A 25529-nucleotide genomic window follows, 5' to 3' on the forward strand; every position below is an offset into this window, starting at 1 on the left:
AATGCATTTACATAGGTATTTGTATGTAGGTTTGTAAACTTATCCCTTCTACTCGGCAGCCAGAGCGGTATTTCTAAATGGAATTCTGCTGATGTGTGTCCCCTCTTAAAACTCTCTCTTGGCTTCTTTTTTTACACTCCAATAAAACCCGAACTCAGCCAGGCTTGCAAGGTGGTCTGCGACCTGGCCGTGCTACCCTCTGACCTCTTTGCACCTGTTCCAACCACACTGGCTGAGTTTCTGCCTGTGGATGCGCCAGGCTCGTTTCTGATCTCACAGCCTTTGTTCCTAACACACCCTCCTGGAATGTTTCTCCCCGATCTCCCCGAGTACTTGGCACGTGGCCACATTGTTTTTAATCCTTCCGCTCTGAACACCTTGTGTGTTACCACCTCAGAGAGGCCATCCTGCCATAGCTAAAGGCGCTGCTGTCCCCAGCTAGTCATTCTGCCGCACTCCCCCCAACCAACCAAGACCCCCCGCCCCCGGCTAAGCCAAAGTTGTGTGTGTGTGTGTGTGTGTGTGTGTTTGTCCCTTCCTCTGTCAAATGTCAGCTCCCTGAGGGATCATCCCTAGAGTGCTGCCTGGCACGTGGCACACACTTGGGCATCTGCTGAAGAGACATTCACATCACAGCATCATAGTTGTTGCTTATAAAATAGGATTGCTCTCGTCTATAGGACGACACTGCTTTCTCTCTTTTACTTAACAATATGTGTTCGCTATCCTTCCATAACAGCACTATGGAATTATTTTATTCTTTGTAACTACTGCGTAGCATCTTATCTTATTGTATACCGTGTACTGTGTAAGGTAATGATTTCCGCAGAGACACTGAAGTTAGTTCTTCCTCCTTCCTGTGCATCAGAGCTGCAGGGAGCGTGGACGTACGTGTGCAAGTGTTTCTGTGCAACACTGGGCTGGCCGAATCAAAGGCCTATGCATTTAAAAATAATTTTTGTCTAGGTATAATTAACACATGAGTTCTCTTAGTTTCAGGTGGGCCATATAGTCCACAATTGTATACGTTACTCAGGCTCATTCCCGTAAGTGTAGTCTTTTATTTTAAATATTTATTTATTTGAGAGTGAGCGAGCATGTGCACACGAGTGGGGGAAGGGACCAAGGGAGAGACTCCCCAAGCAGACTCCCGGCTGATCAGAGCCTGATGAGGGCATTGATCTCATGACCCTGAGGTCATGACTCTGAGATCATGACACCGGAAAGCGAGAGGTGGACACTGAGCCCCCTGGGTGCCCTGAGCAAGTACTTTGGCGCTGGGGACTCCATACAGTTTACTAGTTTCATTCAGGGTAACACTGATGGGGGATCAGGTGGCTGAGGATCCTGGGTTGTGTTGTTGTTCTCTGCAAAGTCCTGACCTTAAGCCACAGATTTTATAGAGCAAGGGGATGTACAGAGCGGATCGTGAAGTCAAACATTTGACAGATCTCATGGTGCCATCTGTGTGCTGAAAGAGGGTGGGGAAGAAACTATGTTACCTCTTCTAGTTATCTAAACAACTTTAGGGAGATCAGAAAAAGCCTTCCCGCGTTCCGGTCAGGGCACATGTTAACCTCCCAGAGGCCTGGAACACGTATCCCTAAGGGAGGTCATTATGTGGACAGGAACAAGATGGAGTCAGTGTTGTCAGCCCGCCTACAGGAGCCTGGTATAGCAGGCGATGTATTCATTCACCCTGTTTTGTGTCACTTACTATGTCCCTGCCACTGTGCTAGTCCTGGGGATCTATTTGTAAATAAGAGACCCAACCTAAGGTCTCAGGTCTTGAGGAGTTTTCATTGAAGTGTGTGTGTGGGGGGGGCTGGCAAGTAAGAAGAAAGGTAATTTTAGTTTGCAGCAAGCTTCATGAAAGAAATAGGCGATGTGTTTGAAACTAAATGGGGGAAAGGGCTACTTTGGGCGGGGTGGAAAGGTGTCTCTGAGAATGTGACAGGGGACTTCAGAACTTAATGTTAAGATGAACTAGTTATTAAGAAGCCAGAGTGCAGAGGTCCTTAGATGGGCAAGGATTTTGCTTATTTGAGTAATATTTTGGAGGAGACCAGTATGGCTAGAGTTCAGTGAGCTTGACAGGGATGGGACGGACAGGGCCCTGGTGGACTGAAGAGGCAGTGATGTGATTTAACTTAGTTCTTTTTTTTTTTTTTAAGATTTTATTTATTAATTTGACATAGAGAGACACAGCGAGAGAGGGAACACAAGCAGGGAATGTGGGAGAGGGAGAAGCAGGCTTCCCACTGAGCAGGGAGCCGGATGTAGGTCTCGATCCCAGGAGCCTGAGATCATGACCTGAGCCGAAGGCAGACGCTTAACGACTGAGCCACCCAGGCGCCCCTTAACTTAGATTTTAAAAACAATATGGGCTTGGGGTGATAAGTTTGGACAGGTATTTCTCCAAAAAAGATAACCAATGGCCAATGAATGTATGAAAATTGGCCCTAATATCATTAGTCTGTTGTGAAATGCAAATCAAAACCACAGTCATACCACTTCACACCCACTAGAATGACAATAATGTAAAAAAAAAAAAAAAAAAAAAGAGGGGGCACCTGGGTGGCTCAGTCAATTAGGCATCTGCTTTTGGCTCAGGTCATGATCCTGGGGTCCTGGGATCCAGTCCCACATCGGGCTCCCTGCTCACGACCCTCCCCTCTCTCATACTTTCTCTTTCTCTTTCTCTCTAATAAATAAATAAGATCTTTAAGGTGGGGGGGTAGGCACTTGGGTGGCTCAGTCATTAACAGCCTGCCTTTGGCTCAGGTCATGATCCCGGGGTCCTGGGATCAAGCCGCACATCGGGCTCCCAGCTCCACGGGAAGCCTGCTTCTCCCTCTCCCACTCCCCCTGCCTGTGTTCCCTCTCTTGCTGTCTCTCTCTCCCTGTCAAATAAATAAAATCTTAAAAAAAAAAAAAAGACAATCGTGTTACCAAGGATGGAGAACATTTGGACTCCTTATCATCACTGATGGGATTGGAAAAATGGTGTGGCTGCTGTGGCAAACACTTGGGAAAACATTTCCTCCAAATGGTAAATACAGAGTTACCATATGAGCCCGCAGTCACACTCCTGGGCATATGCTTGAGAGGAATGAAAACATGAGTCCACACAAAAACTTGTGCATGAATGTTGCTAGCAGCATTGTTCGTAATAGCCAAAATGTAAAAACAACCCACATGCCCATCAGCTGATACATGTGTGAACAAATGAGGTCCATCCGTCCCCACGCACTGGGATATTACTCAGCAGGTAAAAGGCGTGAAGCCCGGGTACGTTCTACAGTGTGGGTCACCCTTGGAAACCTTTTTCTGAATGAAGGAGGCCAGCAGCAAAGATCGTGCACTATCGGATTCTGTGTATGTGAAATATCTGGAACAGAGATAGGAAGTAGGTTGGTGTTCTCCTAAGGCCAAGGGCAGAACGCAGAGTAACTGCTAGTGGACGAAAGGTTCCTTTTGGGGCCATGGAAATGTTCTGGTGATTGTTGTCAAAGTCTGCAAATGTAGTAATATCCATTGGATTACAAACTGAAAATGGGCGGCTGTTAAGATTTAGGAATTAAATCTCCATGAAGTTGTTTTTTTTTTACTTTTTTTCCGACTTAAGAAAAAAATCTTTTTATTTATTTATTTGATAGAGAGAGAGTACAAGTAGGCAGAAAGGCAGGCAGAGAGAGAGGGGGAAGCAGGCTCCCTGCTGAGCAGAGAGTCTGATGCGCGTTTGGATCCCAGGACCCTGAGATCACAACCCGAGCCAAAGGCAGAGGCTTAACCCACTGAGCCACCCATGTGCCCCTGTTTTTTACTTTTTATTTATCTTTTTAAGATTTTATTTATTTATTTGACACAGAGAAAAAACAAGAGAGAGAGAGGCAGAGACAGAGAGCGAGCATAAGCAGGGAGAGCTGCAGGCAAGGGAGAAGCAGGCTCCCCACTGAGCAAGGAGCCTGACTCGGGGCTCGATCCCAGGATCCTGGGACCACGACCCGAGCTGAAGGCAGCCACTTAACTGATTGAGCCACCCAGGTGCCCCTATGAAACTGTTTTTTTTTTTTTTTTTTTTTTAAAACGAGTCTGCCCCAAAATGAAAGAAAACAAAAACAACCAATTTTGGATGAATTTAATAACATGAGTGAGTCCCAGAAATACCTTTACTGGACGGAAGAAGCCAGACAAAAAGAGCATATACTCTGTGTTTCCATTTATATAAGATTCTAGAACATACAGTCTGGTCTGTGGTGACAGAGAGCGGATCAGTGGTTCCCTGGGGCCTGGGGCCGGGGTAGGGACAAGGAGGGGCAGGTGGAGAGAATACAGGAGGGGGCCCGGAAAATTTAGGGGACTATTTATTATCTCGATTGTGGAGATCTGTGTTTCCCATGCAACTTACCACATTCTACCTGTGTAGTTTACTGCATGTTAATCACACCTCAGAGAAGCTATTTAAAAATGATCCGTCCAGGGACCCCGGGTGGCTCAGTCAGTTGAGCGTCTGACTCTTGGTTTTGGCTCAGGGCATGGTCTCAGGGTTGTGAGATCAAGCCCTGCTTTGGACTCTGCTCAGCACTGAGTCTGCTTCAGATTCTCTCTCTTTCTGCCTCCCCCTCTGCCTCCCTCTGTCTCCGCTCACACAGTCGCGCTCTCTCTCTCTCGAATAAATAAAAAGAAAATCTCAAAAAAAAAAAAAATCATCAGTCTGGATGCTGGGTGGAGAAAGGCTTGGCGGGGGCAGAATTGGAAGGAGAGGAACCATGAGAGGTGGCAGTCCTTAAGACTGGGGTGGCGACCACGGAGGGAAGTTGATGGAATGAAACACACGTTGAGGAAGAACCCATAGATCTGGCGATGGATACTGAGAGTTGGGGGAAGGGTAAGAAAAGCGGTGATCTTTAGGTTTTTGCTTGAGCAGCTGGCTCTATGTAATAGTGCCATCAACAGGAGAAGGAGCAGGTTTAGGGAGTAGGGAGAATGTCATGTGCCATTTTGGAAAAACCAAGGGTTGGTGAGATGCACACGCAGAGATATTCGGCAGGATATTAAGGACGTAAGGCTGGCCCTTGGGTACAGGGCTGAATGGTGAAGGTACGTTGGGATAGGGCACCTTGTGTAAAGCCTTGGATGACATCACGGAGCAGGAACTGTAGATGAAGAATCCCTGAGTGGTTCTTCAGAATCACCAGGGAGGCCAGGAGATCATGCTGAGGTGGCTAACGATGGGCAGGCAGGTGTGCCGGGATAGGAGCTCCCACAGAGGAGGGCAGGGCGACTTGAGTGCTGGTGGGCCAGAGAAGGAGAGGGCAGTGTGCGTTGGCTACAGTAATGTGAGGGTCCTTGATGACAACAGGCACTTTTTGGGGAGTGGAGAGGATGGACCCCAGGTTGGGGTGGATCGAAGCACACACAGGAGGTGAGGAAGTGGGGTCAGCAGGTGCAGGGTGCTTGGTAGATGTCTTGGGAGCAGAGAGATGGGAGGTCACAGGAGCGGGTATGAGGTCAAGGTCGTGTGTGTGTGTGTGTGTGTGTGTGTGTGTGTGTGTATGTATGTATGTTTTGAGATGCAAGAGAGCAGCACATGTTTGAATGAGTTGTGGGGAAGAGCAGTCCCGGGAAAGGGAATATGGAAGGGTAGCTCCTCCTTGTGAAGAGGGGGGGATGGAATCCAGCGCACAAATGAAGGGCTTGGCTTGACAGCCGGGAGGGATGGCTGTTCCTCCGTGCAGCGGAAAGGTAGAAAGAAGATCAGACATGGACGTGGTTCTAGATTCCACCATGAGAAGCCAGGGAGTCTCAGAACCGAGAAGGTGGCGGTCACGGGTGTGGTGTGTGGCGGCTGTGCTGGAGACGAGTAAGGCGATCACATGCCAGGGCCCTGGGGACAGGCTGCCTGGCGATGGCACCCTTGCCTTGGGGCTGTGGTTATGAATTTAAGGTGAAAATGCCCAAACCTGATGATGTGAGCGTTTTGTTTGGTTTTGGTTTTGGTTTTTACCCCCCAGCATCATGTGGTTGCTTGGGTGCAGGTCGAAGAAGCTGGAAAGTCAGGTTCTTTCCGTTCCCAGTGGAGGAAGAACCAGCAGGGGGATGACAGTGGGGCTCCAGGGGCCCCAGGGAGGATGGAGGCACGCTGAGCCTTGGCGGAGGACGGCAGGTGGCAGGGTGGTGACAGCAGGGGGAATGGCCACACGCAGAGGGGGAGGGAGGAGGAGCCCCCTCCTCTCGGCCAGGCTCAGCCCACGTAGTCACGGGGCAAGGGCTTCACCGAGTCAGGGATTTTGAAGGACTTGCTGGATGGACTGGGGGGCCGAGGTGACCCGACCAAACAATGTTGCTGGAGGCTCTTGGTCTCCTTTGGAGAAAAGCTTCATAGACTATGGTTATGTAGCATGATGAAGGAATGATGCTTTGTCAGCCGTCTGGAGCCTGTCTGGTTGGATCCGATTTCTCATGGTTTTGTTTTGGAGTACTGCCTGGACAGGCCTCTGACTTTGCTCCTAGTTGACCATGTCGTCTTCTCGGCCGGCCTCCAGGCATCCCATTAAGTCCTACTCTAACGGGAGGAATGGTCTGGAAGTGACAAGGGAGGGCGAGGGAGACCCTCCACACCTTGTGTGTCTGTAGCAGGTGGGGCATAGGGGAAACACAGCTTCGTCTCCAATGCGCACAGGGGAGGTGGCTTCCTCGTGTGGGGCCAGCTTTCAGCACGGGCAGGAGGCAAGAGAACAGGGAGGAGAGGCCGAGGACCTAGGGGACCGGCCACGGGAGGGGACAGTGAGGTTGGCAGAGGCCGAGAGAACCGAGTCTCGGGGTAACTAGGAGGCCCGTGCTCTCTGCCGAGGGACCTGGCAGTCTGATGTAGGCAGGACTCTCAGGGGACTAATTTGCCAAAGAGCAAAGGAGCCTGGAAAATCTAGCCTTCCACAGGCTGAGTGTGCGGAGCCGTCCGTGGCGGCTTTCTGTGGGTGTTGGGGACCAGAGGGCTCTGTTGGTGAGGTTCTGGGGCCTGGGGCCCTCGCAGTCAGCTCCCCCTCTGTCACCAGACTGTGGGAGGGGGCGGTCCTCAGCAGACCCCTTGCCCATTGTGAGGGAGCTGAGCCTGGCCGAGAGGAGGGGGCTCCTCCTCCCTCCCCCTCTGCCAGTGGGCTTAGCGGGCACACTTGACCAGAAGACTGTCCCTCGCGGGGTTCTTTGCTTTGCAATGCACGAGGCCCACAAGTGACTTGCTGTGCACCCCTTTCATGCCCCTCTTACGGCAGATGCTCCTTTCTCTCCATATTTCTCCGTTCAGATTCCAGAGAGCACGGGTGCTTCACCCAGTTAAGCTCGGGCTCCGGCCATGCAGAATTGCCATGCATGGACGCCCATCCCCGACCTGCTCGCTGGGCCAGAGGAGAGGTCACACGCGGCTGCTCAGGGCTGGGGGACAGGATGTGTCTGGCTGGGAGAGCAGTGTGGGGCAGTGGGGTTTTCCTGTTCCAGTAATGGGCGCACACCCGGAGGGCCTGACGCCCGCAGAGCAGGGGGGCAGGGGAGCAGGGGTGGCGAAGGCTGAGCAGACGTGGGGGCTCAGTCTGACTCTCCTTCCTCTCTCTCACAGCACCGATGTCTTCATCTGCACGAGCCCCATGAGGACATACAAGTATTGTCCCTATGAAAAGGTAAGATGTGCAGCCTCCTCTCACCTTGACCCCATGGATTGCGGGTAAAGGGTGCTGACGCTCAGCACGCCCTGGGGGGAGAGGTGCGGACCCTCACAGCACCGCCTGCAGCAGCTGGGGTAGCTTCATTGCTGCCTCTTTTCCCGTCTGTCCCTCCTGTCTGTGCCTGGCTCTCCTCTCCCAAAGACCTTCGCTAGCACCAGTCTGACATTACAGCATGTTTTCTGCAGGGAGCCTGGCGAGGATGCCAGGTTCTCTGGAAGGTGTCCACGCCCACAGTAGTGAGGGATCATCTGCGAAGGGCGAGGCAAGGAGAGAAAATGTGTGGCGGGAGGCGCCGGAAGCCACCCAAAGCCAAACCCAGACATTATGCGTGAATTTATTTATGCAAAAGTTTTAACAAAGGTGAAATGGTTATGTTGCATTTTGCTCCACACTCATGCCCTCATCTTCATTGAAAAGAAATAGAATTACGTAAAACTGAGGCTTTTATGGAAATTGGGAACCAATTCCATAAATTCCTTGGTTGCCAAGCCCACAGGAAAGGTGTGTTGTCCAGGAGATGGGCATTTGCACCAGAGGTGGGTTCAAGGGAAGTGGGAGCAGCCTTCCCAGTCCAGGAAGGCAGGACTGGGGGCCCCACAACCCCTCTGCTCTGGAGAGGGTCTCAGGGTCCCAGTCTCTCCAGGCTGGGAGACTGGGGCAGAGCTCTCTCAGCACAGACCTCTAGGCATGAGTTTTCTCAAGTGTGTTCATATGATCTCTCTCTCTCCAACTCCACAAAATGCACACAGTCCGCCAATGTTTAATGCCTTTGGTTTGCGTTGACTGGAACGGGGACTCCTCCTTACTCAGTAGTTAAAAGCGGAGAGTTTGGAGAGGTGCTTGGCGGCCACTGAGTCATCTCATGCTCCCGCGCTCATTTCCTGTGTCTTGTCACAGGAGTTAGCTAAACTCAGGGGAGTTAACGACTTACCATCAGTAAGTGTGGAGTGGGGACTGAGGCTTGGTCCTCCCTGGTCCTAGGTTTCTACTAGAGCAGTGATCTGAACTCAGGTCCCCAGACCAGTGGGATCCACGTCCCCCAGACACTTGATAGACATGGATGTTCTCTAGACCCTCCTGGGAACGTCTGAGCTGCGAGGTGTGGTTTAACAAGTCCCACAGGTGCACCTTTGAGTGTAAGTGTTTGTCGAGCTGGAGCACCTGCTTCTGCTGTGGTTGTAGTGGGGCCCGTGCTTGTTGAGGGAAGTCATCCAGGCATTTCTGTGGATCCAGGTTCCATCTTTCTGCCCATGATCCCACATGTGCAGTTCAGCCCAGGGCTGCTCTCTGAGCTCTGGACAACTCGAACCCGATGCGTCTGTCCCTGGGCTCCTGACGTCCCGTCCCATGACCGTCCCTCCCCTCTCGGTAGACTGGCATTGTCCACCAGCCTCTGAGGCTGAAAGCCAGGGAGCCATCCTGGTGACACCCTTCCTACCCCTCACACCCAGTGCATCGGCAAGTTGTGTGTCCTGCTCAGAGTACCTGGTGTCTGCCTACTTTCTTTCCATCACACCACCTTTGCGTTTCTTCCCAGAACCACTAAGAGAGCCTTCTACACTGCTTGATCATTTCATTCCCACCCAGAGCCAGTGAAGGTCTTTCCTAAAGTAGATCATGTCAGCCCCCTACTAGAAAACCTTTTAACAGTTCCCCACTGCACTTAAAATGGAATTTAAACACACACACACACACACACACACACACACACACACTCCTCACCCAAACCTGCAAGGCCTCTCCCAGCCACCTCTCGCCTCACCGGAGTTCCTGATTCTGCCTTCATGATGTTCCATGTTCCTGTTTCTTGAACATGCTTTGTACCCCTAAACCTGTGGGGCCCGCTGTGTACCTCCTTCCTCCTCATCCCTCGGGCCTCACTCAGCTGCCCCAGCCCCATTTCCTGACCGTATCTTAAAGCTTACAGCCTTGCTGTTCCAGCCATCAGCCTTGTTTCCTGTATAAACACTTGAAATGGGTTTGCATCTCTGTCTCTGTCCTGTTACCTGTCTGTCTCCCCAGTGGACTGCAACCCCCATGAGGGCAGCGAGCATGTCTGTCTTGTTGGTCCTGGTGCCTGGCATGCTGTCAAATGAATAGATTAATTAGCTCAACAGACACTTATCAAACATATCTTAGTAAGAATGTTTGTCATTTATCCAGTGCCTTCGATGTGCCAAGCTTTATACTTTTCTTTCTTTTTTTTTTTTTAGATTTTATTTATTTATTTGACAGACAGAGATCACACGTAGGCAGAGAAGCAGGCAGAGAGAGAGAGAGGAGGAAGCAGGGTCCCTGCTGAGCAGAGAGCCGGATGCGGGGCTTGATCCCAGGACCCTGGGATCATGACCTGAGCTGAAGGCAGAGGCTTTAACCCACTGAGCCACCCAGGCGCCCTGCTTTATACTTTTCTGATCAGTATAGCAGTTCCCTGTGAAACAGTACCCCTCTGGTCTGATGGAGGAGGAAGGAGGCCCTGAGGGGCAAGGCAACTGGTCTCTTGGGTCTAGTGATCTACAGGTGGCAGGGCTTCGTCCTGACCCATGCATCCCCGAGCCTGCGCCCTGAGCCCCTCCCACGAGCTGCGCATGCTCACCGCCAAGAGTTTGGAGTCCAGTGAACACGTGGGAAGAGGATATCCCTTGGGACCCCTAAGATGCAGCAACAGGAATGGCATTCCGCCAACTTGAACAAAAGTAGAGTTTACGAGGACGCTGTTGGCTTGCTCAGAGAATCACAGAATCTGAGAGAGCAGCCCCTTGACAAGGAGGTTGGGAGCCAGAGCCAGTAGGCGGTCTCCCCAAGCATACGTGCTCGCAGAAGACCACAGACTGGTTCATTCTCTATCTTCGGGTGTCTCTGCCTGGGATTCACGTTCCCAGGAGGGAAGCTTACCAGCTGAGCTCAGGTCACACTCCCAACCCTTGGCCAGGGGAGGGTGGGCATCCTGACTGATGTCCCATTAAGGACAGGGGTCTTTGCAGAGAAAAATCAAGGTGCTGAGATCAGAGGAAGGGGCACAGTGATAGTGGATGGTGGATGCCCTGACCAAACGTGGGGCGTGGGGGCGGACAACAAAACCCCAGCTACAGACCTACCACTTAGCATTAGAAACACTGTTGGCATTTTGAGGTGTTTCTTTCTAGTTTTTCTTTGATGCATATTAAATATAATACATACATTTTTTTAAGATTTTATTTATTTATTTGATAGAAATCACAAGTAGATGGAGAGGCAGGCAGAGAGAGAGAGAGAGGGAAGCAGGCTTCCTGCTGAGCAAAGAGCCCGATGCGGGACTCGATCCCAGGACCCTGAGATCATGACCTGAGCCGAAGGCAGGGGCTTAACCCACTGAGCCACCCAGGCGCCCCATAATACATACATTTTAACAAAACTTGAAACTCATGTAGCTTAGCACCCATTTTCTCCTTAATGGAGTTTTAGTCTTTTTTCTGTCCCCAAATATTCTTCAAAAACTTGATTGCTAAGAGCTGAAGTCATCTTGTACCAACATCTTCGTGCGATTATGTCCATAGGACAGATTCCAGGAGATAGAATTCCTGGCTCCCACAAGGAAGGCACATCGTGACACTGCAGGGAGGGGCATATACTGTTGTCGCTGTGCTGGTGGCCGGCCGAGCACCCTCCCCACCCAGGGGCCAGACTGACCACCAGGTCGGTCAGTGGAGGAAGTGGGACATCAAACAAAGACATGAAGACAGCAAAATGCGGAGTATGTTTGAGGAACTTTGGGTGAATTGTTTTGGCTGGTGGCCTTAGAGCCTGTGGAGTTGGGATCAGGTTGGGTTGCAAGTGTCTCTCCCAGCCACGTTTTCACCTCCCCCGATCCACATACACTGGAACTAATTCAGTGGAGAAGACAGACGGAGGGTGTCTTGTGAAGAGATGAAAATAGCCCCAGCCACATCCTCTCCCACCATCCACGCACCCTCCCATCCCTAGTAGACCTTGTGTCCTTGGCTAGTTGGGGCTGGGTGTAGATGGGGGCTGATGATTGTTTTGCCTGGTACCTGTGGTGGGGGAGTATTGGGCTGGTTCTCAGGACATCAACTGGAGATGGATGTTTGCTCTCATGGTGGTCTCAGTCGGGGCACAAGACCGGACCTCTCACAGAGTTCTTCCCTCCGCTCCTGCCCCCCAGAGCAGCATCAGCCTTGGGCAGCCGAAGTGGGAGTTTTCCTCCTTAGTTGATTCCTCTTGAGACCCAGTCAAAGGAGGGAAGCCTAATTGCTAAGAGTTCAGCTTCTTTATTACACCCAAGAAGTCAGACTTAAGTGCTGTTTGTTTTATCAGAACCTTCTTTCTGGCTGGAGCTTACTGACATTTTAAAGCCAAACCGGCTCGGTAGTAGCTAACTCATGAGTTAGTAATATATGCAAGGGCTTCACCTGTATTGATCCATTAGCCTTCATAATAGCCCTGTAAAGTAGGTGCTATTATTATCCCCATTCTACAGATGAGGGAACTGAGGCACAGAGAAGTTAAATCACTTACCCAAGGTTGGCAGCAAGACATGGTGAGTCAGGGTTAGGCAGTCTGGCTCCAGAGCTTGTGCTCTGCACCTCTGTGCTATGCTGACCCCCTTTTCTGATTCCACCTCACTCAGAACTTTGCACGATATTACTAGTTTATCCCCCAAAGAGATTTTTTAAAAATCCATGTTAAATTCTCCATACTTGAGCATGACATTTTACTGTCCTTTTCCTGATTCCACAAGTGAGTGATCACAAGTGGGATTAAGTGAGATGCTTGGATGTAACAGTGGGACATGTTCTTTTCATTTGAAGTCTGGTCTCCTGATGATGTCTTCCAGATGCTGTATTTGGATTGAAGAATAAATGTTAAACATTTCCATCACATCATCAAGCCTCTCCACTTAAACTCAAGTAAAAAAAATGTAGATAATGAATTAAATTTCATCACACATTTCACACCAACTTGTCCAGCTGCTCCCAGAACTTGAACCTTCTTTTAAGACTTACACTAAAATATGCATCACTTTCTCTTGCCACCAGCAGAAACCATAGATTCTTTTAGGAGCAGTGAGAGCCACACTCCAGCCTTCCAGGAACTTCCTCTGGTGGTACCTTCCACTTTGTGTGCTACCCAGTGTCTAAAACTGGGGCTCATGCTATGTTTTGGCTCAAACTACTATTTATAAAATAATTTGCAGTTCATGGTAATTGGCATAGGGTTTTTTTGTAAGATGATGGAAACTTTTGGGGATTAGATAGGCAATCGTTGTACAACATAGAGGATTACTTAAAAAAAAACACTGAAATGTGCACTCTAACTTGCTGAATTTTATGGTATGTAAATTTTATATAAAAATGACTATAAAGTGAAATAAAAGGAAGCAGCCTTTTATAGTATAGAAAAGTGATACACTAAAAAAAAAAAAAAAAAAAAAAAAAAAGAGGTCTCAAATAAGACCAGAAATGAGAGAGTTAATGCAACAGTGGTTGATATCACAGAAATACAAAGGATCATAAGAGGCTACTAAGAATAATTACATGCCAACATATTGGACATTGTAGAAGAAATGGATATGGATACATCCTAGAAACACAACCTTCTAGGACTGAATCATGGTGAAATAGAAGATCTGAACAGACCAGTTACTACCTAGGATATGGAGTCAGGAATCAAAAACTTCCCAATGAATAAAAATCTATAACCAGATTACTTCACTGGTGAATCCTGCCAAACATTCAAAGAAGAATTAATCCCCTTCCTCCTAAAACTCTTCCAAAAAAATAGAAGGGGGCTGGAGGGACTCTTCCAAACACATTTATGAAACATTACCATGATACCCAAACCAGACAAGAATGCCACAAAAAAGAAAATTCAAGGCCAATATCCCTGATAAACAAAGATGCAAAATTTCTGAACAAAATATTAGCAAAGTGAATTCAACAATACTTTAAAAGGATCATACACCATAACCAGTGGGATTTGTTCTAGGAATGCAAGGATGGTTCAACACCTGCAAATCAATCAATGTGATAAATTACATTAACAAAACAGATAAAATTATATGATCATTTCAATAGGTGCAGAAAAAGCATTTGACAAAGTTCAACATCCATTTTGTTATTTATTTATTTGTTTGTTTATATTAAAAGATTTTATTTATTTGTTTTGAGGCAGAGAGTGTGAGCAGGGGGACAGGCAAAAGAAGATGGAGAGAGAACCTCAAGAAGGCTCCAGATTGAGTTCAGAATCCTACATGGAGGTCAGTCCCACAATCTTGAGATCATGACCTGATCCGAAACACAGGAGTCAGTCGCTCAAGCAACTGAGCCACCCAGGTGCCCCTGAACATCCATTTTAATTAAAAAAAAAACTCTCAACAAAGCAGATATAGAGGAAATGTACCTCAACTTAATAAAGGTCATACATGATAAATGCACAACTAATGTTATATTTAATGGTGAACAGCTGAAAGCTTTTCCTTTAAGATCAGGAACAAGACACTTTTAGTCAATATAATATTGGATGTCCTAGTCATAGCAGTTAGGCAAGAAAAAAAAATAAAAGTATCCAAATTGGGAAGGAAGGATTAAAACTAGCACTATTTGTAGATGACATAATATTATATATAGAAAAACCTAATGACTCCATCAAGAAACTATTAGAACTAATAAATTCAGTAAAGTTACAGGATACAAAACCATACACAAAAATCTGTTGTATTTATTTACATTAATAATGAACTGTGAGAGAAATTAAGAAAATAATTCCATTCATAATTGCATCAAAAAGGATAAGATATTGAGGAATAAATTTATCCAAGGAGGTGAAAGACCTATATATTAAAAATTATCAGGCATTAATGAAAGAAATTAAGAAGACAGAAATAAACATAAACATGTTTTGTACTTGTGGATTCATATTGTTAAAATATTCATACTACCCCAAAACAATCCACAGATTCACTATGCAATCACTATGAAAATTTCAGTAGTAACTTTTACAGACCTAGAGCAGGCAATCCTAAAATTTGGAACCACAAAAGACTCCAATAGCCTAAGTAATTTTGAGAAAGAAAAATAAAGCTGGAGATGTCACACTCCCTGATTTCAAACTATATTACAAAGCTGTGGTAATCAAAACAGTATAGTATTGGCATAAAACAGACACATAGGTCAATGGAACTAAGAGAGTCCAGAAATAAATCCCTGTATCTATGGTCAGTTTACAACAAAGGAGCCAAGAATATACAATGGAGAATGGACATTCTCTTCAAGAAATGATGATGGGAAAATTGGACAGCTACATGCAAAACAATGAAACCTCTACCTTATACCATGCACAAAATTAACTTGAAATGGATTAAAGACTTGAATATAAGACCTGAAACCATAATACTCCTAGAAGAAAAATAGGTGGTAAGTTCCTTGGCATAGCTCTTGGCAGTGGTTTGAACCTGACACCAAAACAAAAGCAACAAAAGCAAAAACAAACTAATGGGACTACATCAAACTAAAATCTTCTGCACAGCAAAGGAAACCATCAACAAAATGAAAAGGCAACCTCCTCAATGAGAGAAAATAATTACATACCCTATATCTGATAAAGGGCTTATATCCAAAATACATAAAGAACTCACACAACTCAATAGCAAAAACCACACAACCCCCAAACCAAACAATCTGAGTAAAACCTGGGCAAAGGATCTGAATAAACATTTTCCAAAGAAGGTATACAGAGGCCCACAGGTACATGAAAAGAAGCTCAACATCACTAATTATCAGGGGAATGCAAATCAAAACCACAATGAGGTGCCACCTCACTCCTGTTAGTTTGGCTGTTATCAGAAAGGCAAGCAGTAACAAGTGCTGGTGAGGATAAGGAGAAAAAGGAACTATTGTGCACTGTTGGTGGGAATATAAGTTGATGTAGCCACTGTGGTGGAAAACAGAATGAAGGTTCCTCAACTGACTAAAAATAAAACTACCATATGATCCTGCAATTTTACTTCTGGGTATTTATTCAAAGAAAACAAAAACACTAATTTGAAAAGATATATGCACCTCTATGTGTACTGCAGCATTATCTACAATAGCCAAGCTATGGAAACAACCTAAGAATCCTTGGATGGATGAATGGATAAAGAAATTTTGTTACTATATGCAGAGGAATGTGATTTCATCCATAAAAAAGAATGGAATCTTGCCATTTGTGACAACATGGATAGACCTCGAGGGTATTATGCTGAGTGAAATGACAAATGGAGAAAGACAAATACTGTATGATGTCTTCTATGTGGAATCTGAAAACAAACAAACATACGGGTTCCTGGGTGGCTCAGATGGTTAAACATCTGCCTTCAGCTCGGGTCATGATCTCCAGGTCCTAGGATCAAGCCCCAGGCTGGGCTCTCAGCTCAGTGGGGAGACTGCTTCTCCCACTCCCTCTGTCTCTCTCTGGCCTGTGCTCTCTCTGTCTCTCTCAAATGAACAAATAAAATCTTAAAAAAAAAAAAAGATAATAAAAACAAAAAAACAACAAAACAAAACAAAACAAAAAAAACCCCAAACTTATAAATGCAGAGAACAGATTGGCAGTTGTTGGAGGTTGGAGGTGATGGGTGGGAGAAATGGGTGAACTGTTTGTTTTATTTTGATTAAATAAAAATTTAAAAATATGATAGAACTGCAAAGGGAAATAGATAAATTCATAATTTTTACAGAGACTAATATATCTGTTTTAATAGGTGATAGAGTACGTAGACATCCCCCACCCCAAAAAATCAGTCGGGATGTAGAAGCCTTGAACAAGCATTGGCAACCAGCTGGACCAAGTTGGCATTTATATAACACCTCACACAACAACAGTAGATACCTGTTCTAGTCCAGTGCACACAGAACATTTAGCAAGATAAGCCATGCTAAAGCCCTTGAATTATATACTTTAAATAAGTAGATTTTATGGTATATGAATTATATCTAAAGAAATTTGGCCATTCAAATGGCTGATAGTTCCAAAACCAACTCTATTCTTCTGCTTAGATGTGGTTATTTTATTATCTTAATTGGGTTTGTGGACAGAAGTGCATGATAACCTGTGCAGGACCCTGGGTCAAGCCAATTTCCCTGAAAATCTTGGGCTTAATGGCAACATTTTTCACATCTTCCACTAAATGAAGTAGACTGGTAATGATGACACCTGTCATTGGGTAATGGCATGTCCCCACCATCTCCCAGGATTTGCATCCCTTCCCTCATTTGGGGCTTGTCCTGGGATCTGCTCACTTGAGCAGAGGAGGACTTTGGGGGAAGTCCACCCAACATTTGAAGAGCAAGGACCATGTCTTACTTTCATATCTTCATTTCTGAGCCATGTGGACCCACATGGCTCTGAGAGGGTTTTGAGGAGGTGTCAGGGAGCTGCTCCAGGTCCTGTCACTGCCCTAGGTCCTGTCACTGCCCTGGATGTTCTGCCCCCTGTCCTTTCTCAGCACCAGCCTCGTCACCACCCATGCACCCCCCTTTATCATCTTCACACTGAATTCTTCACTCCTGCAGTGGCCAGTTTTATGAGCTTGCTGCTCATGACCTATGTCTTGAGAGATCCTTCTGGTGTTTCTTTTGCTAACATGTAGTTTGGATTCAGTTTCAGTCATTTTGACAGATTCTGATTTAGGAATGGCAACACAGTTTTATACTTGAATAGCTCTACATTCCTCTGGGCCAAACTATTTTATCCCCCAAGTATTTTTAGGAACTGAAGTTGTGATCAGGTGACTAGTAAATAATGCCTTTCTTCCACAACAGCAGCTAGTAAAAGTAATGAAAGACGCTTGCCCAAGCCTTGACTTATCCTTAAAGGTGCCCCTCAGACACCTGACCCTGCTGAACCCTGGCTGAACCTGAGCATCACACTTTCACTTTTGGGTCTGTGGACCTACCTGTGAACTTCTCAACTCACCTCTCTGGGACTTGGCTTCTTTGTCAGCACAGTTGTAGTAATACCTTCATGGGCATTTTTAAAGAAAATTGACTGGAAATCAAATTGCATTATATAAATATATCAAGTCGATACATTATACACTTTAAACTTGTACAGTGTTACATGCCAATCATATCTCAATAAATATAAATTTTAAAAACAAAGCCGAAGAAGAAATTTGCACAAACCACCTAGCACTATGCTTGATAGCAGTAGGTGTCGTCCCCTTGTTTCTGTCTGTCCCCAAATGCTCCTGCCCAGCAGTAAAGAAAGAATGAACTTCAACATACATTTCTCAAACCAGAAAGTCAAACAATTTTATGGTTGATTAGTTTTTCTGCATTCTTGGCTCCAAGTTCTGTATATAGTTGTCTGTTGTCTATATAGTTTGATTATAGCTGTGTTTTAAAAACAATAAATAATAAGAAGGAAGGAAGTACAGCCAGCTATAGATGTTTCTCTCTCTAACGTTTCTTGATTTTCCAAATTTTTTTGATAAGCCATTATTTTTGCAATAAAAAAAATGTAAATGCTTTTTTGGTTGGCATTCATTCAGCAAACATTTACTGAGCAATCTGCTACAGTGCTTACAAAATGCCCCGTCTCTGCTTTAGGAAAATAGGTGGTTATCACTGCGTCACAGGTTCTGTGGTCACCCAAGAGGAGGAGGCTAGGCTCAGCTTCTTGGGGAAAAGAAGAATTGAGTTGAGTCGTGGAGATGAGAAGACAAAGAAGTGGGAGAGCGAGCTCTGAGTGGTGGGAACAGCACGCACAAAGGCAAAGAGGAATTCCAGGGATCTTGGTGTGGGTATGGGGTGTGCAGGGGTAAGGGCAGAGAGGCATGGGAAGGAAGGAGATGGTGCTGGCAGGGGTGAGCAGTTGGGTTGAGAGGGGAGAGGCTAGAGATGAGACTAAGAGTCAGGGCCTTTGGTAATCAAGAGTTTGTACTTTAGGCCACAGGATCTGAGAGGCTTTTGAAGGATATTTATGCAAAGCTGTTGTAATGGATGTCTTTGAACACTCACTGCAGTGGTATAGGGGATTCATCGGTGAAGCCACATAGAGCTTGCTGCAGTGACCCAGATGGGCTATAAGGAAGACCCAAGCTAAGACAGTGACAATGACCCACACAGACTTAACTGTTACCATGGGGATGACTTGAGAGGCTTCTTACACCCATAGAGAAAAATGAACAGTGAACACCCTAGAGACAAATGGGCTGTGGAGGTGAATAGAAAGCAAAAACCTGCAGTGAACTTACACACAGAGCCCTTAACTTTATTAAGAAAGAAATTACACTTCAATCGTTTTTTTGTTTTGTTTTTTTATTCGTTTGTTTGTTTGCTATTAGGGATAATTGTTTAAAAATTATAATAACTAGTATTAGGTAAATGTTTGCATTTTCAGATATGGCTGATGGAAATAAATATAAAACCTTTCTGGGTGGCAATTTAGCAGAGATCTCAATTGCCTTAAAATTTGCCTTTATTGCTGTATTTTTTGCATTTGTTTATTTTATTTTATTTTTTTAAAGATTTTATTTATTTATTTGCCAGAGACAGAGGGAGAGAGAGTGAGCGAGCACAGGGAGACAAAGAGGCAGGCAGAGGCAGAGGGAGAAGCAGGTTCCCTGCCGAGCAAGGAGCCCGATGTGGGACTCGATCCCAGGACCCTGGGATCATGACCCAAGCCGAAGGCAGCTGCTTAACCAACTGAGCCACCCAGGCGTCCCTGCATTTGTTTATTAAGATATAATTGAAACTCAACAAATTTACTTCCTTAAAGGGTAATCACCACCACAATCAAGATAGAGAAAATGCCCAGCACAACAAAATGCTTCCTCTTGGGCCCCAGTCATAGGGGGACCCACACTGTTGTGAGTTTTGCTTTTAGGAGGTTTGCCAGATTCTCATAGTAAACCTCAGAGTAAAAGAAATTCCCTTGTGCTTCTGGCAGGGGGAGGAAAAAGTAACTATTTTGAAATACACCAAGATATTCTGTTCTTCTTAACAAGGCCTGCCTGCAAGAAAAACTTTTACAAAAGTCCAAATTGCTGCAATTTCATCAGAACTTACCTGACCTTTCTCCAACCCGTTTAGCTATCCTATCCCACTTAAGAGGGAAGTACTGTGAAACACAGGTGAACCTCAGAATCCAGGGGCGTGGGCTCATGGTCAGACTGAGGCCTCCTCACAGGACTAGAGAACACTGCCCCTTCCTGCACACCTCACTACCACGTTGCTAAAGGTCTGTTCACTACAAGTCCTTCTGCGTAGTACATCCTGTGTGGCTTTCAGGAAAAGTTACAAGGCATACTAAAAGGCAAAGAACAGAGTTTGTAGAGAGAGCAAACAAGTCTAAGAAAGAATAAAAAAAGAAATGCTGGAGATGGACACACTGTAACAGAAATGAAGAATGCCTTTGTTCTTGTTAAATAGACTGGACACCGCTGAGGAAAGAATCTCTGAGCTGGAGGATATCCTGGTAAAAACTCTGTAACTGAAACGCAAATGGGGAAAGGAGTATAAGAAAACAAAACTAAAACTCCAGAGTATCCAAGAACCATGGGAAGGTATAACAGACATGTAACAGGAATACCAGAAGGAGAAGAAAAAGAGACAGGAACAGAATACTTGAAGCAATAAGACAGAATTTTTCACCAAATGAGTATCAGATACCAAAGCACAGATCCAGAAAACTTAGAGAACACCCAGCAGGATAAATAGGAAAAGCAAAACAAAACAACCCATACCTAAGCATATCATATTCAAACTACAGAAATCAAAGATGAAGACAAAACCTTGAAAGAAGCCAGAGGAATAAAAATCCTTAGTTGTAGAGGAACAAATATAAGAATTTTAGCTGAGTTCTCCTCAGAAATCATGCAAACAAGAAGAGAGTAGAGTGGAATATTTAAAGCATTGAGAGAAAAAAACCCAACCAACCTATAGTTCTTTCTCCAGGAAAATCCTCTTTCAAAAGTGAAGTAGAGGGGCGCCTGGGTGGCTCAGTTATTGAGCATCTGCCTTCAGCTCTCATCATGATCCTGGGGTCCTGGGATTAAGCCGAGGGGCTCCCTGGTCGGCGGGGAGTCTGTTTCTCCCTCTCCCACTCCCCCTGCTTGTGTTCCTTCTCTTGCTGTGTATCTGTTAAATAAATAAAAAAATATTTTTTTTAAGTGAAGGAGAAATAAATATGTTCTTGGACTTTCAAAAATAGATTATTATCCATAGACCTGTCTTGCACAAAATTTAAAAGAAATTCTTCAGAGAGAAGAGAAATGATATGTCAAAAACTCAAATCTACATCAAGGAGGAAAGAGCATTAGAAAATAAATGAAGGTAAAATAAAAATTTTCATTTTTAGTTCATCTAACAGTTTTTTCAGAATAGCATTAGCAACAATGTATTTGATGATTTTAACTTCTGTGCAAGTGAAATGAATTGCAGCAATGATATATTCATGGGATGGGAGGGAGAAACTAGAAATCTGTTGCTATTATAATGTACTTTCACTGTCTGTGAAGCAGCACACTTGTTTTTGAAAATGGCCTTGGGTTAGTTATAAATGTATACTGCAAACTCTGGGCCAACCACTCAGAAAAGTAAAAAAAGAAAAAGTACATGATTCTCGGTATGCAAAGAAAGGGTAGAAAGTGGAATCATATAAAATACTCAATTAAAATCATAAAAGGCAGAAAAGACTGGAAGACAGAAGGGCAGAGTCAAAAATGGTAACAAATACAGCAGATATTAATCCAACTATATCAATAATCATTTTAAACATCAATGGTCTAAATGGTCTAAATTAAAAGATTTTGATAGTGGATCAAAAAACCAAGACCCGCATTTATGCTGTCTGCAAGAAACACAGTTTAAATATATAGACATAGACAGATTGAAACTATAGAGATAGTGAAAGAGATATCATGCTAACACTGTCAAAAGAAAGTGAGAGTAGCTATATGAACTTAGGACAGAACAGAGTTCAGGCCAAAGAAAATTATCATGGATAAATAAAGGCATTATATAATGATAAAGGTGTTAATTCTCCAAGAAGACATGCTAATCCTTAAAGTGTAAAGTGTATCCACTTAACAACAGTGTCAAAATATGTGAGTCAAAAACTGATAGAACTTCAGGAGAATTCGATGAATTTACTATTACAGTTGTAGACTTCAACATCCCTTTGTCAGAAATGGACAGATCCAGAAGGTAGAAAATCAGTAAAGATATGGTTGGATTCAATAATGCCATCAATCAATTAGATATGATTGACATTTATAGACTACTTTATCTAACAACAGCAGAATACATTTTCTTCTCAAGCTCACATGGCACCATCATTCATCAAGGTTGACCACATTCTGAACCACAAAACACACCTTACAAATTTAAATAATAGAAATCATACATGTTCTCAAACGAGACACCAGTAATAGAAATATAGCTGGAAAATCCAAAAATTTCTGGAGATTAAACAACACACTTAAAAATAACAAAGAAGGAGCTCAATAGAAGATAAGACAAATATCTAGAACTAAGTGAAAATGTTTCACTAGAACTAAGTGAAAATGTTTCAAAGTTTGTGGGATGCAGTGAAAGCAGTGCTTAGTGGACAATGTATAGCAAAGTCTGGATGACCTTGGACATGATGATGGCTTTTTAGATACAACACCAAAGGAACAAGTTATGAAAGAAATCATCGATAAGCTGAGCTTCATTAAAACGAGAAACTTCTGCTTTGCCAAATATGATGTCAAGAGAATGAGAAGACAGGTCACAGACTGGGAGAAGATATTGGCAAGAGACAACTGACAGGCAACTGTTACCTAAGATATACAAAGCGTTCTGAAAACTCAATGACAAGGCAGTGGAGAGCCTGATGAAAAGGTGGTCTTAAGACCTAAACAGTCACCTTATCCAAGAGGATTTACAGATGGTAAAGAAGCACACATAACAGTGTTCAATATCCTATGTCTTAGGTAATTGCAAATTAAAACAGCAGTGAGATGCTGCTGTGCACTTATTAGAATGGCCAAAATCTAGGACACTGACAACACCAAATGCTGGAGAGGATGTGGAACAACAGGAACTGTCCCTCATTGCTGATGGGAATGCAAAATGGTGGAGCCACTTGGGAAGATAGTTTGGCACATCCTAGCAAGACTAAACCTGCTCTTAACTGTATGATCTGCTAATCACACCCCTTGGTATTTATCCAGTTAAGTTGAAAATGTATGTCCACTCAAAACTCTGTATACAGGGGCGCCTAGGTGGCTCAGTGGGTTAAAGCCTCTGCCTTCGGCTCAGGTCCTGGGGTCCTGGGATCGAGCCCTGCATCGGGCTCTCTGCACAGCAGGGAACCTGCTTCCTCTTTCTCTCTCTCTGCTTGCCTCTCAGCCTACTTGTAATCTCTTTCTGTCAAATAAATAAATAAAATCTTTAAAAAACAAAACAAAAAAACCCTCTATACAGATGTGTATAGAAGCTTTATCCATGATAGCCAAGACTTGGAAGCAACCAAGATGTCCTGCATGGGTAAATAAACTGTGTTACGCCCAGGTAGTGAACTATTTTCAACACTAAGCCATTTAATGGCCCTCAAGCCATTAAAAGACATGGAGGAACCTAAATGTATATTACTAAATGAAAGAAGCCCATCTGAAGAAGCTATAATACTGTATGATTACAGTTATAAGACATTCTGGAAAATGCAAAACTATGGAGGCAGTAAAAAGATCAGTGGTTGCCAGAGACTAGTGGGGAGGGAGGGATGAATAAATGGAGAGCAGAAGATTTTCCAATTAGTGAAATTATTCATGGTGGATGCATGTCCTTTTACCTCTGTCCAAACCCAAAGAATGTACAACACTGAGAGGGAACCCCCATATGAATTATGGACTTTGGGTGATAACAATGTGTCAGTGTAGGTTCCTTGAGCGTAACAAATGTCCCACCCTGTTGTTGGATGTCAGTAAGGGGGAAGTTGTATATATTTGGGGATAAGAATTATATGGGAACTCTCTGTACTTTGTGCTCAGTTGCTGTGAACCTGAAATCGCTCTAAAAAATAAAATTAAAAAAATAAAGTGCGTTTGTGTCTTTTTCAATCAGCCTTTTTCCCTGTGCTTTCCCTCTCTGGGTGTTGTTGGTATGAGTGAGCTACTGATGTATTCTCCATTGCGACAGTTTTGCCTTTTACACAGTGTCATATAGTATGGACTCATACAGTCTGTCCCTGGCTTTCATTTAAAGACATAATATTTTTGAGATTCATTCATTGTTGCTGCAAATATCAGTAGCACATTCCTTTTTATTGCTGAATATAATTCTACTGTATGACTGTAGCATCATTTGTTTATCTGCTAATGGATGGACATTTGGGGATGTTCCCTGATTTTGGCTTTTATGAATAAAGTTCCTATAAACATTCAGGTCCACATCTTTGGGTGGATGTATGCTTTCATTTCTCTAGGGCAGATAGTGAGAGTGGGATTGGCTGGCTTGTATGATAGATGTGTGTTTAGCTTTTAAAGTAACTGTCAAGCTGTTTTAAAAGCAACTGTCCCATCTTGCATGCTCACCAGCAGGGCATGGGATGTCTAGCTGTGTCACATTTTTTAAAAAAGATTTTATTTATTTATTTGACAGATAGCACAAGTAGGTAGAGCAGCAGGCAGAGGGAGAGGGAGAAGCAGGCTCTCCGCCAAGAAGGGAGCCCGATGCGGGACTCGATCCCTGATGCTGCTCCTCCCCCTGCTCACACTCTCTTTCTCTCTACAATAAATAAATAAAATCTCCAAAAAAAACCCCACAAATGTTTGATGATTGTGGCAAAGTGCGTATAACATGGAATGTATCATCTGAACTATTTCTAAGTGTGTAATCATCCTATTTCATATTTTTGGTGCTATTATAAAAGGTATTATTTCCTTCATTTCAATATCCAAATGCATAGAAATACAAGTAGTTATTGTGTGTTGACATTGTATCCAGCCACACACACACACACACACACACACACCCTGTATCTTCTTTTTCCATTCATCTGTTGATAAACATCTGGACTCTTTCCATATTTTAGCTCTTGTGGACATCACTGCTATAAACATTGGGGTGCAAGTGCCCCCTTGGATCACTATGCTTGCATCCTTTGAATAAATACCTAGTCGTGCAATTTCTGGGTCGTAGGGTAGCTCTATTTTTAACCTTTTGAGGAACCTCCTCCATATGGTTTTCCAGAGTGGCTGCACCAGCTTGCATTCCCACCAGCAGTGTAGGAGGGTTCCCCTTTCTCTGTATCCTCGCCAGCATCTCTTGTTTCCCGACTTGTTAATTTTAGCCATTCTGACTGGTGTGAATTGGTATCTCATTGTGGTTTTGATTTGTATTTCCCTGATCGAGTGATGTGAAACATTCTCTTATGTGCTTGTTGACCTATTTGTGTGTCTTCTTTGAAGAAAAGACCTTATCAAAGTCAGCATCCCAAAAAACAAAAAGTCCAATCAAGAAATGGGCAGAAGACATGGGTTTCATATCTCACAGACAAAGGGGTCCACAAGAAATTGGGAATTAAGAAAACAGCCAGTCCTCGGCCATAGGCAGTTTGTGAAACGGAGCTCTAATAGATAACCTGGCAGACTTAGAACAAGGGGTCTCTCTCCACAAGTCCTGCGAGGCCCCACGGGACCTGGCCTGCCCCCCCCCCCCCGCCTCTCTCTTTCCTCCTGCTGCTCTGTTCTCTGCACTCCAGCCACTCAGATAAACATCAAAGTATGTTCCTGCCCTGCACCGTTTGCATTTGTTGTTCTCTCTTTATGGAACTTTCTAG

At 44.6% G+C, this 25529-nt stretch overlaps 1 protein-coding gene across 2 annotated transcripts in view; it reads left to right on the forward strand.

Moving 5' to 3' along the window:
• NT5M (5',3'-nucleotidase, mitochondrial) overlaps positions 1-25529 on the forward strand; it is a 37534-nt gene that overhangs the window by 8680 nt on the left and 3325 nt on the right. For both annotated transcript variants that reach the window (XM_082706856.1, XM_082706857.1), the window contains exon 3: positions 7616-7676. In XM_082706856.1, the coding sequence (XP_082562982.1) occupies positions 7616-7676 (61 nt within the window). The remainder of the gene's footprint in view (positions 1-7615; positions 7677-25529) is intronic.

The sequence above is a fragment of the Mustela nivalis genome, assembly GCF_964662115.1.
Source record: "Mustela nivalis genome assembly, chromosome: 17".
Lineage (NCBI taxonomy): Eukaryota > Metazoa > Chordata > Mammalia > Carnivora > Mustelidae > Mustela > Mustela nivalis.